Genomic DNA, 13,105 nt, shown 5'->3' with positions numbered 1-13,105 from the left:
GGAATCGGTGGAAAAGGAGCAGCAATCAGAAGTACAAATGCATCATTATAGGTGAAATATCAACTTCATAATTTGATAAACGTTTAAATTCAACATTAACTATGTGGTTACCTAATCACAGCAACTTGTATTTTTTTTGGCATATTGGAATGCCTTATACTGATGCCTTTTGTATCCACTTCGGTGCGATGATAATAAAATAGATGTAATACGATGGTGGTTTATCCCTCGGTAGTGGTGAGGCTCCACTTTTGTACTTTGAATTAGCCTTCATGCTTCTCGCTAGGTGGGTTGGCCTTTGGGCCATGCCAGTACCCCAAACACCTTCTCTATGTTGAATATATATATTCTGCCCGAGTATTGTGTCTTCTTTCACCTTCAGGGAGTCTCGGGACGCTACATAAATATCGACATTGAAAATGACATAGAAGGAATGGAGGGAAAACTCCAAGAGCTACTTATGCACATAGGGCATATTTACACTTTATTTCGAAAAGGCGGCTAAAACAAGCAATGTTGGTAAATTTTTAGCAGAACACAAGTATTTAGTAAAATCAGATATTAAAATATCGCTAAGAATTAGGCATTCAAAAAGAAGTACTCTCACAATTTAGAATAAAGTATTTTTTGTACATTGGTAGAGTATGTTCTTCCATTCTACTCTACCCACTGTCAATTCAGTAAAGCCTTGGGACGCCAAACTGATGGCAAGCGCAAGTGGAATCTGACCGAATAGCCACCTACCATGAATTCCTCGTTGGAATACCAAGCCAAGTGGGCACTTTAGTGCCTGATGGTCACACTTCCGCTCTGCGACATGACCATGTTGGTAGCCCATTTAGGCCTTGATGATAGGCTAATGGCTCTTTGTGCGTTGAGAGTAGGTGTTCTTTTGCTCTGCTTCGCCTCTTTACATCTTTGAGGAGGGCTCGAGGCGATACGAAGCATCTCGCGTGTACTATAAAAAACCACGTCTCGTCGCTCGCCGAAGGTTGATGATAAATATTCTTAGATAATGCTATGACTTATTGCTACTTAGCAGGAAGAGTATGGGCCTGGGTTTGGGTTAGGCGACTTCTAACATGGTGGGTGTTTTTAGTCACCGGACTGGTTCTGTTGCAGATGCTGATTCCGTTAATAAATACTAACAGGCGCTAACTCAGAAACGCGATTTTGTGGCACAGGCAGTGCGGAAAACGATCTTGTTCTGTGATTCTTTCTACACATGCGGATGGAATATCACTCCCAATTTGAATTTAAATTTTAGCAATATCTATGACCTACTGACGATAAATCGCAATGCACAATGATCAGAAAAGTATTCTATCAATGTTTTCACCTTAAAGTTTTCAGCAAATTAAGTTCTGACTAAAATTTGCAGCATAGGACAACTAATTTTGATACGGTGAAATTGTGATGTCTTTGAATCGGCTACAGATAGTGCGGTTATTAATTCGCACGTACGCTTCTTTTCGCTCACAGAGATCTGGATTTCTAAGGAGGTTGATGTAGGTTGATTTTAATGTCTCTTCTGAGTTAAATAAAACCAATGATACAGTTTGCAATATGTTAATGCTTCATCTCTATCGTATTCACCCTGCTTTCCGCTTTTCTCACTCTAGATTTGTCAAACAATTTGGTTCCGTGGAATCTTTATTTATCGACCTAACATCCCTGATTTATCTTGCCCCATCTTTAGTTATTTACATAGGCAATGGTCTGATTTAAGTTTCAAGTTTGGTTTTCTCCGTCTTTTCAAGAAGTCCCGTCTTATTGTAGGTTTACCTCACTTTATGCGTCGCGATGCATTCACCCAAAATATTTCCCCGAGTGCTCATCGCCCAGAATCGCTTAACCAAACGCTTTAAAACCTACTCATACGATCCATTCTATATCGTGGGTCATTGTCCTTTCTTAATCTTCGGATGCTAGTGCCGCAAACCTTCCATCCCCCTTTTCCCTAGGCTTCAATTTTCTCTCAAGGGCTATGATTTTCCTACTTTGGAAAAGTATGAAATATATTTGAATAAAACCCTGAGGCGCTGGGTAAGCTCCGTGGATTCGTAAGTTCTCCAACCTTTAATTTGTGCTTGTAAAGCGTATAAGCACTTAATTCCACTTTACTTGTTTAGTTTCCCACTGCCACCAAAGAAGACTCTGTACAAAGTTTACCATCCAAACTCAACCAAAGTTAAAACTGAATTTGAGTTGAATCACTATAGTCGGATTGTTTGTGCCGAGAATGTGAAAACCGTGGATCTTCCTATTATTTTTGATCTGGTACAGCAAAATCTCCCCGAGGGAATTGAACTCGCAGTTGAAGAAGTAGGTTCTTGGATGTAGTAGATAAGTTTAGTATTCTATTTGTTCACGATTTTTTCCATACCTTTCATAGCGGTGCTCCTTATAAAGGGTATCTCAAAGACACGTGCCCCAATGTTGTTTCAGTTATTATTGGTCGTTGGATTACTGTGAACTGCTTTCCTTTTAGTTCGATCCACGCTTGGAGGAGGAGCGGTATGTAGCCAACCTGGAGGTTGAAACATTACAGGGGGAACTGACCAAGCTAACTGCAAAATAGAGCCCGATTTGGATAGTGTGTACATACTCAATCTGCGAATGATCGCCTTAAAAGTCTGGCTAAAGTTTTAATGTGCTGACGCGCAGGTGTACACATTCTTGATCATTCACAGCTAACTTTTATGCGCGCCTCACGCTTTGGATGAAAAAGGTGTTAATAAACATTTCTTGAAATTGATGTGTTTGAGACATTCTCCTACCCGGTTATTTCTGCGTGCGCACATCCTACCGATGGCTGATTCTGCGGAGGGTCCTGCCCAGATTAAATGTCAAGGCGCATTCTGTATCTCTAATGGTGTTCTACTAGTGGGAAAAACTAGGACAAAATGGACATCCTCAGGTTTTAACCGTGGGTGTACTTTGAATAATTAAACTGCTTTTGCAACGCAAGCGAGTGGTTCCACTCTCCACAACACAAAATATCAAGACGATGGGACAGCGTGATATCTGATAGGGCGTTGCTCTTTGGAGCAAATTTGACCATTATGAACTGGGGTTGATGCCAGTTGACTACTTTTTGTGATTAGAAGTCGTATTTCAAAAATACGCCTTCGAATGGCCTCTGCGTTGCTTAACAGTCGTCCACAGCAAACGCGAGTTTGAAGACCACCTTGAGCATTGGTAAGGTGCAGCCACGCATAATTAGACCCAAAGTGGCGATTTGAAATCGACAAATACGAATGCGTTAAGTTTTGTACACGAGTAGATTGGAGGGAGGGTTCCTCAACTTAGGAGCGGCTCTTCTCGGAGACAACAGTGCCCTTCGCATTGATAATAGGCTTCTTGTTCCGAGTTGTGATGTCGTAAGCAAAGGTCTTTGGGACTGCGCCCATTCCTGCCTTCTGCCAGCGTTCGGCGTCCGTCCGTTCGCGAGCCTCCAGTTCTGCAAGCAACCTCGAATTGCTCATTGCTACAACAGACGTTCGGTCACTGTAAAACTGCGACTGCTACTAGACAAAAATATACTTCACTGAATTCGAAGCTTCATCTCTCGAATTGTGGTTTCAGGTATAGGCAAGTCAACTATCTCGCTAAGTATAAACGGACAAGGCACATAGTACTAATTCTCAGTCGAATAAAAGGAAGCAAAACGCCAAACGTACACTCCTTGAAGCCCTCAACAAAGCCCTTCCTGTTTTTCAGTTGTGGTGGAGGTTCGACCTTTTCAGGGAACTTTAGGTACGTCCTTACGGATTTGGTGCGCAATGTGAGGGCCTGTAAAATTGATATCGTGTTGCTGATTGACCAGTACCAAAGAAGCGCCTAAGAAACGAGAATACGACTAGCGATGAGGGGTCGTGGCAAACATCTTTGGTGGCAGAATCGATGCGCTTACCGAAGGCATGTGCATTATCATAAAGAAACCCACTACTGGAAAGACGCGCATTGCGAGTCGAACACCTGGTGTGAGTCCTTGGGAAGACATATCGGCCCCAAACTGCAGCAAAAGACACGTTTTTGATATATTATTCATTTCTTCTACGAACGGCACTAAGAATTAAAATATCTGTATTGAATTTATCGGTTTATTTATTATAAATATAATCCATGTAAATAGAAAAACCGATGAATGAAAACAAACTAAATAACATGCTGGTTCCATAAAAGGGTGAAGCATCGAAATCTATGGCCAAGCACGCAAGGACAACGACATATTTGAACGAACCTCAAACATCAAGAAAATGGATGACATGCTGTATAGTGGGAGAATGTAGAGGGGGTCGCAGACAGTCAGATCAGCGAACCAGCCGAGCCCACCAGTCTGAAGACTCTCCACTGGCAACTGGGCCATTCCCCGAAGACCAGCGAAAACAGAGAGAAAAATTGGAACCTGACAGCAAAAGAAGATTGATACAGAACTTTATACTTGCATCAAAAATAATAAACAATTGTTTTCATACTTGGATTAGTACAAGACGCATGCTGTTTAGTGGATTGATGTCGTTATTTTTCATCAGGTGCTGAAGTTCTTGGGAAACTTTCATCACTAAGCAGGGAAGAAAATTAAAAGCAAATAAGCGAATACTTTAGCTAAGTAGGCTGAGAGGTAGTCTTACTTTCAACATAGTCCGAAGTGACTCGAGCTCTTGTCATCCGATTCTGTAAAGAATTAATTTGCGGCATGACGTTTGTGTATGCTGCCAGTTTTCGGCGTTGATCAATCACAAATGGAATCAGACAGAGACGAATGACAACGGTAGCTAAACGTACATTGCAAAAATATTAGTTAGGATGTAAGGAAACAGTGCAGGTCGCATCGGCAATTATTTCAGTAACTCTAAGAAAATATACGACAATTCAAAGAGCCATATAACCACGCATATTAACGTTTGAGTCAACTTAAGTTGATTATTAAGAACCACATACTTGTCGCTATGGCAGCCCACCAGGGAAGATCCAGGTTCACGTGCAAGAACTCAAGAACTGCTTGGTACCATCCGGATGGCCAGTAGCTATTAAGGCCAAGAGAAGCGAACGTTGGTTCGCCGAGAGCGTTCAGAGCAAGAGTGGCATCTTCGATAGGTGGTAGTTGTGGTACGTCTGGAACTCTTTCCGAGGCGCAGGCAGCCAGTAGAGGGAATGAGGCGATACATTTCCTAGCTTTGTTGCTATCACTAGAGGTCACGCCCCGCGAAAGCCTAGCTAATTTTGTGTAATGTGAGGAAAGAGAAGCAAATCGGACTAGCAAAGCATCAGACCAGTGAGTAAGTCGATAAGCTGTGCGAACATATGCCATGAATACTGACTTAATGCAATCCAGGATTAGTAAGGTTTGGCTAGGGAAGAAATGGACAAAGTAGGCATAGGGCCAATCACTGACAGAAAAGGGGGAATGCACGTTACTACCTTAAGATCCTTTCATTAAGAATATTACACAGTTTACATAAATGAGTATTGATATTAAAAAAAGGAATTGCAGGCCAAGTTATGCGTTTTGAGTACATTAAAGGGTTTAGACTAAACCATGGTAAAGTAGAGTGCAGATAATCAGGTAGCCACTAACTACCATAAAAACTAAACAAAAAGGTGCATAATTAGTCCAAAGCTAACTGCACAAAGGGAATACCTAGGAAAGCTTATGCGGAATCACCTTCTTATTCATTGGTTTGCATATACATGTTTGAAGATAGATTATTCGAAAGTGCTGTTGAAGCACCTCGAGACTTCCTTGAAGATGAAACAAGCCGTGAAACTCAGACTAAATACATATATTTGACTAATGGCAAGTGTTGGGACTAATGACATGGCCCCAATGGCAGGACATCCTGAGAGGTATAATGGCCAAACCAAAGTAGCCTTTTATTACACTGACCATTAAACAAACAATTATGTAATACGATAGTGGTTTATCCCACAGTTCTGGTGAGGCGTCACTTTTGTACTTTGAATTAGCCCCCTTGTACCTCGCTGGGCGGGCTGGCCTTTTGGGCCATGCCAATAGCCCAGACGCCTTCTCCGTGCTAAATATATGTATTCTGTACGAGTATTATGTCTTCTTCCGTCTTCAGGGAGTCTCGGGACGCTACAATTATAGCATAACACAATGGTATGTGTTTGCTTAAATCTGTGCTTTAGGCAAAAAGCGGCATTAAATGCGAGCCTAGTGAATGAGAGGTCGCCATCAGCAAATGAGGAGGACAAGCACACTAAACTCGCTTTAATTGTGACATCTTTGCAAAATCGTTTTTTAAAAAAACGAGAAAATAAGTCCCGTCTAATGCGTTTACTCATCCCATTGGTGTGAAGGTTGAGGTGGAGGAAAGACTACGCAACATATAGCAGATACAGTGTACTAAAAAAGTGCTGCAAATTTTTCTAAAGAATAGTGGTAATAATCTTTTGACATCTATTACTACAATAGTTGTGAAACTGTTATTGAAGACGACCTTATTGACCTTATTTTAAATAAATGGTATCACATGGACCATTTTTGCACCCTATACTGTATAATAATAACAATGTAAGCTTTGATTTGTACGGTTTTACATTCTAAGGTTCTTTGATTGTAGGGATGTTTATGCACTGGAGGCCAGCCCACTCGACGAGGTACGATTGATAGGACAAAGTAGCCCTGTACGGAAAATGGGCACCCAAACAAATAATTACTTTAGTGTTTTCATATTTTGCCTTTTTTCAAAGATAATAATATTAAAAACTATCAAAATGAAATTGTTGATGGCTTTTAACAATTATTTCTGATGATGTTAGTGGTGCCCTTAGGTCTTTCGACTAATTAGCCTGGTTGACAATCCGGGCCACTTTGTTGCACATACAATGCGCAAGGGTCGGGGTAACGAGCCTCTACGTCCAGAGCAGTTACAAACAATTAAGGAACATAAATATGCGTCCCGAGGCTCTTCGATTTCCGAAAGCTATCTTCAAGTGTTTTGGTGTAGTCTAGTCCCTTATATTCCCAAACGTGTCGCCCCGAACACCTTGACCCTCACAGGGCTGATAATAAATTCTGTTAGTGTTTTAATTCTGCTTTATTATAGCCCTGATCTTAAGTCGGAAGTAAGTTTTCAAATCAAAGACAAGGGTTTTAGGTGCCATCTTGGTCACTTGTGCTTGCTGCGCTATGCGTTTTCATATACCAAACCCTCGATGCATTGGATGGCAAGCATGCTCGCCAAACTAACACGGTCACTCCGCTTGGGGAGTTATTCGATCATGGTTGTGATGCGGTTGCTTCGAGTAGGGTCTGACACAAGTATTCTTATTGATTCCAGTTTTTGTACCTCTATGCTTGTGCGTCACTGTGGGAATCGGAACTCATCCTCTTGTGGTGTTTATCCAGTTCTTCACATTTATTGCGCTGTTTTATATGGCTCATTGGCAGTGTTATATAACTGGATACCTGGAGTTTGGGAGGCAAGTGCAGTCCTTTTTCGTTCATTTTTAGGCTCGATGTAACCGAGGGTCAAATTGGTGTTATGCTTGCTCTTCTCTGGACGGCGGTATTTGGTGTAGGATTTTGGAGCAATCACGTAAGTGATCAGCATTTTGGTCCATTTTGTCAATATGATCTGTATCCAAAATGTGGACGCCGCTTTGCACTTTGTAGGTTCCGATCATTGGAATGCCGCTGAAATACATACCTTTTCTAGTAATTTCAGCAGTAGCGATTATAAACATTTACCACTTCTTTTCAATAATATCGCAGGGCGGGGCTGGTAAGGCAGGCACAACCGTTGCTGTGAGTTTTTTGTATACGCCTTTGCTTTGTCATTTGTTGCTGCCACTTTGCTTGATGTGCATGTTTTAATCTGCCTCTATTCGCTGCTCCTAGATACTGGCCCCCTTTAGCTATGTTCAAATATATCTCTGAAATTTTTTCATAGGCTTTAAGCAATTGTGCACTCCAGATGATTTCATTGAAAACAGTCTCAATCAAAAAATGAGATTACATTCTAGAAGTGCATGTTGTAACGTTCCTTTCATTGGACAATATGATTGTAGTGTCTTGCTGTTGCTTGAAGTCTAATTACTCTAGATGATCGTTTAATACCGACCGCGATTGAAACTAAAGTTTCCTCTGTATAGATTACTTTTGTGCCAACTTTGTCAAAATAATATTAAACGTGCTACACTGCACTGTAGGTGGGATAAGATTTTCCGATAGGAATTTGGGGAACTGACTTATTATTTATTGTGGCGTCCGAACAGAGTGATATAATATCTTATCGACTTACATATTTTTACGCTCTTGGATGAGTGATTCGTTGTGCTGACGGTCCGCATGTTATTCAGTCAGCCACATTCTTTGTGCAAATAATCGCCGAGCTACTCTACTTGGCTTTTAGCACAATGTTGACATTGGCTAACCTACTTTTTGTGCTAAGTCGTTATTGTCATCAGAAGTACGGTGGATGTTTTTTGCACGTAGATTGCGCTTTGTACTATGACATTATGTTCCTTGTGTGGAGCAGCATTTGCGATGCGTGCTAAGAGGCTCTTCTCTCTTCTCACTATCCGCGAAGAGTATTTGTCAAATGCTATTAATTGCCCTCCGTAAGGGGCAAAGTGTGGGTTCCACCTCATTGGGTGTTTGTTTACTCGAAGCAATTGAATGCTCATTTTTCCTGTAACTAGGTTCACCTACTGATATTTACCATGCGACAGCAAATCATAGCAATAGGTATTTGTTCTTCGTGTTCGCATATTTGACAGATCAGGCATTATTGGGTGACAGTGCTTATCCTCACCATCAACTTTGGTAACTTGATCTATTACCTCTCCCGCCTTTCAACTACTCGAAAAAGTATTTCCATTACCCGTACTGGCGATGCAAGAGAGTGGCCAAGAGCTTTTGTTTTTTGTGTAATCCTCATCGTCTAAAGGGAGTAGTGATTGTTTGTCCCTTGATGGTTCTCTTATTAACAATACCTATGTTTTCTGACCCTTTTTGAATATTTCATTTTAAACGTTATACACCTTATAGGAATTTTGTTTCCTTTAGAATACTAGTGTCCTCTTTCCGGCATTTCCATTCGGTTTAGTCATGTTCTTGGCAATAATGGTTGCAGTGCGCTCGCCATTGCAGCTTTACACAAATCACCTTGTCCTCTTTCTTATCACCTTCGGGTTTGTCGCTGTGAAGGTCATCTTGAAACTTGTGGTATGTCCCATTCATTTCTTCTGATCTTGTATCTTGTACTTTGAATGATCACATGTACTCTGCCTGAAAAATTACACATTGTGAATGCATTTAAGTCCACACTCCATTCCTGGAACCAATGGGAATGTATAGCACAAAAATGGCCTATTAAGACCGCTTAAATTGAACTACAGATTACAGCTTACAAATCAAATTTTTTAACATCTACTCATCCCTCAACTTGTGGAACAAGAGACTTACCATGGGGGAATCCAATTAGCTGCATGTGTATCCGAATTTGATTCCACGGCTAGTCATATTTTGAGGCTCAATTTTGAGCAGCCTTTAAGCAGCCTACACACCGCCTGTACTCATGCACTCAACCTAAACCGCGTGAGAAAGGTCTGCCGGTGCACGTGTACTGCGCTTTTGTTATAACTTTGTACTTATCAAACGAAGTGGGGAACGGTCTCATGTTCACCTTTCCCATCAACCTCTTCTTCTGGCTACCCTTTTATCACTATATTTCGTTGAGCATCCATATTTGGTAGTCGACATTACATACTTTATTTGCTGAAGTGATTTCGTTGCTAAACCGAATCCTTAGCCCCGTGGTAAATTTGGCTGCGCCTTATGGAAATTTTTGGCTCTCAAATACTTGTTTAACGTGTTCATAAAGAACAGTTGTTGTCAGCTGGTGTTTACCAGTTTGCTGGATTGGATTAGAAAGGCTATGGTAGCAAGTTTAAATATTGCCTCATCACTTAGTTCCCGTGATAGCGGCATGCCGTCTGCCCCTAAATGAGCACCTGATTTGCTCAATTTAGTACTGCGTTTATTTGCTTTTTCTGGTGAATACAGTACACTTTTAGTGGTGTTTATTCATTGGGTGTTGAAATTTTTCGAGTCGTGGTCAGGCGGTAATGCATATGTAAACGCTGCGCCGTAAATGAACCATGTTTCCGAATTTTCATGAGATCTTTTGAGCTTGAAGTTTTTGATTAAAACGTATTACTATCGCAAACTCTGCTTCGATAAATACTGGCCGTCTTAAGCTAGTACACTCGTGTTTATTTCGCACGGTTTCAATTTCTCTCTTTCAAATTTGTATTTCTCAGAATGAATGGAAATGCGTTAAACATTCTGAAAAGCAGCCATTTAGTGGGATTATGGTAGTGCAATGCAAAACCTTTCTAGGTAAACGGTCAAGCGGTTCTGCAAAAGTCAATCGACCTAGCGAGCGTATTTCCCCAAGACCGATCCCCCAGCCTTACGGAGTGAGGATAAAGTGATTTGAGTTTTGGCAAGGTGTGATCCACGGTGAAATTTCTTCTCGCCTACAATTTTTAAAATAAATAACTACACTCAGTTTCGGCCTATGGTGTAAATGTGTGGTAGATTTTACCGGGTTCATTTGTAAGCATTTATCAACAAATCCCACTTTAGGCCTATGCAAGCATATTTGCCAAAATTAACGTATTTTACTTGTTATAGGATAATATATTTATTGGTTTGTTTCCTGTGGCATTTTACATTTCTACTCTTTATTCACGCTGGTGTCAGCCGCATCGGTTTGCATTGGCTTTCCAGCCGTTTTCTTCCTTCTGGTACGGTGTATAAGGTACCATATTTAGGCAAATACTCTTCGCAAATTGCGCATGATAATACGTTTGCAAGTAACAGATTGAGTGGGGAACTCATGTTGACTACCGCTTAGCATTTAAGCTGACCTGAAGTGGAACGTCGAGGGTGACTTCATTGTCAAGCCGTGTTAGTTCTACGGGATGTCAGGAAGGTAGGGAAATTTAGTACCATCTTGGGTAAGCTTGTGTATATTTTGCCTAGGACTTTGTGTCGTTTCAATGACAAACGTTTGACGTCTCATCTTCGCACATCATTTTCAAATGCATGCTCTGTTATATACAAGATTGAGGCTTTGAGAGAGTGGATCGAGGGTTTTGAGTCTTCTTTCAAGCAGTTACATATGGCAAACTGACAAAGACATGCGAGTGCTGATTCAAATTACACGTAGTTCCTAAAAACTTTGATCAGCAGATGTTTCAACTGCGGGATTAGATAAATATCTCGTTTTCCAATGAATATAGAGAAAACAATATCTTTTTATCTATTGCTGTTTATTTCAGGTTGACCATATGTCAAAGAGTGAAATGACCTTCATAGATTCAGTTTTGGTTGGTCCATTTGCCCTCTTCTTTAATCAGTACTTCAACTGTCCAATTCCGGAGTCCTTTGTACTCTGGTGCTGCTGTGTAAGTTTTCTCCAATTAGAGTGATTGTGGTCAATTTGAAATAATTGTTACCCTTCCTCAGTGTACGACACAACGACTACGATCCACACGAGATGACACTTTTTGTAACATTAAGAACAACGTGTAAACAGCTGGACTATTGCAAACTTTACTGCTTTTAATATTTTTTTACAATGAAATTCTGGTGAAACACCTCTTTCTTCTGGTATTATTGCATCGTGCTACAATTCTTCGCACAAACGAGTTAGAGATTAAAGTACTATGCTTCTCTGTTACTCACTATCACTTGTTAAAAGTTGAGATCAACCTCATGATAGCATGGTTTCAGTTCCTAAAAAGCAATATGGAGTAAAACGAAAGCACGTTTTTGCGTTTTAATTGTAGGAAGTGAATGCTCTCTACTCCTGTCTGTTTCGTGCTTTTTTGCAAGTAGATTCTCGCTGTTGCTGATGTGCTGCTCTACTCCTCGAATGTTTGCATACAGATAGCAGATTACCTTAACATCTACATATTTCGAGTGGACAAACCACCTCTGCTTCTAGTGCGGCAGCCGTCGCAGTTGCAGCAGCAGCAACTGGATGTGAACGTCGGCTCTTCGATGCCCGCTTCCTCTGTCCGACCCTCCCACTATCAGCGCTCTAAGTGGGGGCCGCACTAGCTCAAGAGGCCATTTGCCGCCTCGCAATTATTTGTATAGCTCTTTTCCCCATCTTTCTCTTTGTTATGCTTCCTCTTCCCTCAGGATATTGTTTTTTTTTGGTGGCACCGCAGTGTCCTCGACATCAATACAATACGTAAGCTCTTACCGGCCATGACTTTTGGTGTTACTACTTGCCTCGGTTTTGGCTGAGAGTTAAATGGAGGTGCTGCAGTTTACTCTCTTCCACCCTTGTAGAGGATTAAACAGTTACCGGCTATGGAGAGGCGGATTGTTGCAAACAAATAACGCGTTCACTGTCGGCGCCACATTTGTGATTTGCCGATTTGGCCACCTAATCCTGTCGCAAATGCGTGATTTGGTCCCGCTAGAGCATGTCATGAATAGAGCAGTTGAGCACAAAAACGAGACGGGTGATTTCAACTTCCCATTGTCCTAGAGGGAAAAAAAGAGTCTGACTTATGATGGTTGATTTCCCCTTCGGCCCGACAGCGAATGCGCCGCCTTCGCTCTGATCAGGGTCAGACGGTGCTGTACGACGAGGATGTCTCGTATGCCAATCGCTAACCGTGGGGAAATTGCCATGGGCACAGATCGATAAAATGGAAGACAGGGCTCTTAGTAGAAGCATGGAGCTAATATGTTCCATTTATTCCTCCTTACCACCTCAATTCCACTTCAGTGCTGCCCAGCCACCTGTATGGATTCTGTACAGCTGGTAGTAGAACTGCAGAAGGAGTACACCTTCTCCATAAAATTAACAATCGCATATTGACGTCATGCATAGCTCCGTAGTGAGCTTGACGAAATGGTTCAAGTCTAGTGTCGCTCTCAATGGCAATAGCATTCGTGCAGAACACGAGATTGAAGCAAATGCTAAAGCGAAAAATGTGGTTTGGTTAAACCATCTGTTGGGAATCTCCGCAGGTTCTCCTATCCATGGCTGATGTCCTTCTCCTGTAGCCTTAAGGCCTAATGCAATATGTTAGTTGATTGCTT

The 13,105-nt window shown here is 41.4% G+C and overlaps 3 protein-coding genes across 3 annotated transcripts; 2 read left to right on the top strand and 1 right to left on the bottom strand. All coding sequences in view use genetic code 11, as the record gives it.

Moving 5' to 3' along the window:
* Positions 1 to 793: 793 nt before the first annotated feature.
* Positions 794 to 2,343, top strand: EGR_06640 (hypothetical protein; the record flags this gene model as incomplete). Its single annotated transcript, XM_024495889.1, has 5 exons — positions 794 to 869; positions 1,438 to 1,508; positions 1,780 to 1,896; positions 1,933 to 2,063; positions 2,133 to 2,343. The coding sequence occupies 5 exons, from the start codon at positions 794 to 796 to the stop codon at positions 2,341 to 2,343; spliced, it is 606 nt and encodes a 201-aa protein (XP_024349655.1).
* A 965-nt stretch (positions 2,344 to 3,308) lies between these two features.
* EGR_06639 (Mitochondrial inner membrane protein OXA1L) lies at positions 3,309 to 5,317 on the bottom strand (the record flags this gene model as incomplete). The annotated part of the gene is made up of 7 exons (XM_024495888.1): positions 3,309 to 3,490; positions 3,684 to 3,843; positions 3,917 to 4,018; positions 4,247 to 4,411; positions 4,482 to 4,567; positions 4,638 to 4,781; positions 4,948 to 5,317. 7 exons carry the CDS (start codon positions 5,315 to 5,317, stop codon positions 3,309 to 3,311), a joined length of 1,209 nt encoding a protein of 402 aa, XP_024349654.1.
* A 3,780-nt stretch (positions 5,318 to 9,097) lies between these two features.
* EGR_06638 (Choline/ethanolaminephosphotransferase) lies at positions 9,098 to 12,673 on the top strand (the record flags this gene model as incomplete). The annotated part of the gene is made up of 4 exons (XM_024495887.1): positions 9,098 to 9,199; positions 11,323 to 11,448; positions 11,882 to 12,061; positions 12,599 to 12,673. The coding sequence occupies 4 exons, from the start codon at positions 9,098 to 9,100 to the stop codon at positions 12,671 to 12,673; spliced, it is 483 nt and encodes a 160-aa protein (XP_024349653.1).
* Positions 12,674 to 13,105: the final 432 nt, after the last annotated feature.

This window comes from Echinococcus granulosus, assembly GCF_000524195.1.
Source record: "Echinococcus granulosus chromosome Unknown EG_S00061, whole genome shotgun sequence".
NCBI lineage: Eukaryota > Metazoa > Platyhelminthes > Cestoda > Cyclophyllidea > Taeniidae > Echinococcus > Echinococcus granulosus.
This window is presented reverse-complemented; position numbering and strand designations above follow the sequence as displayed.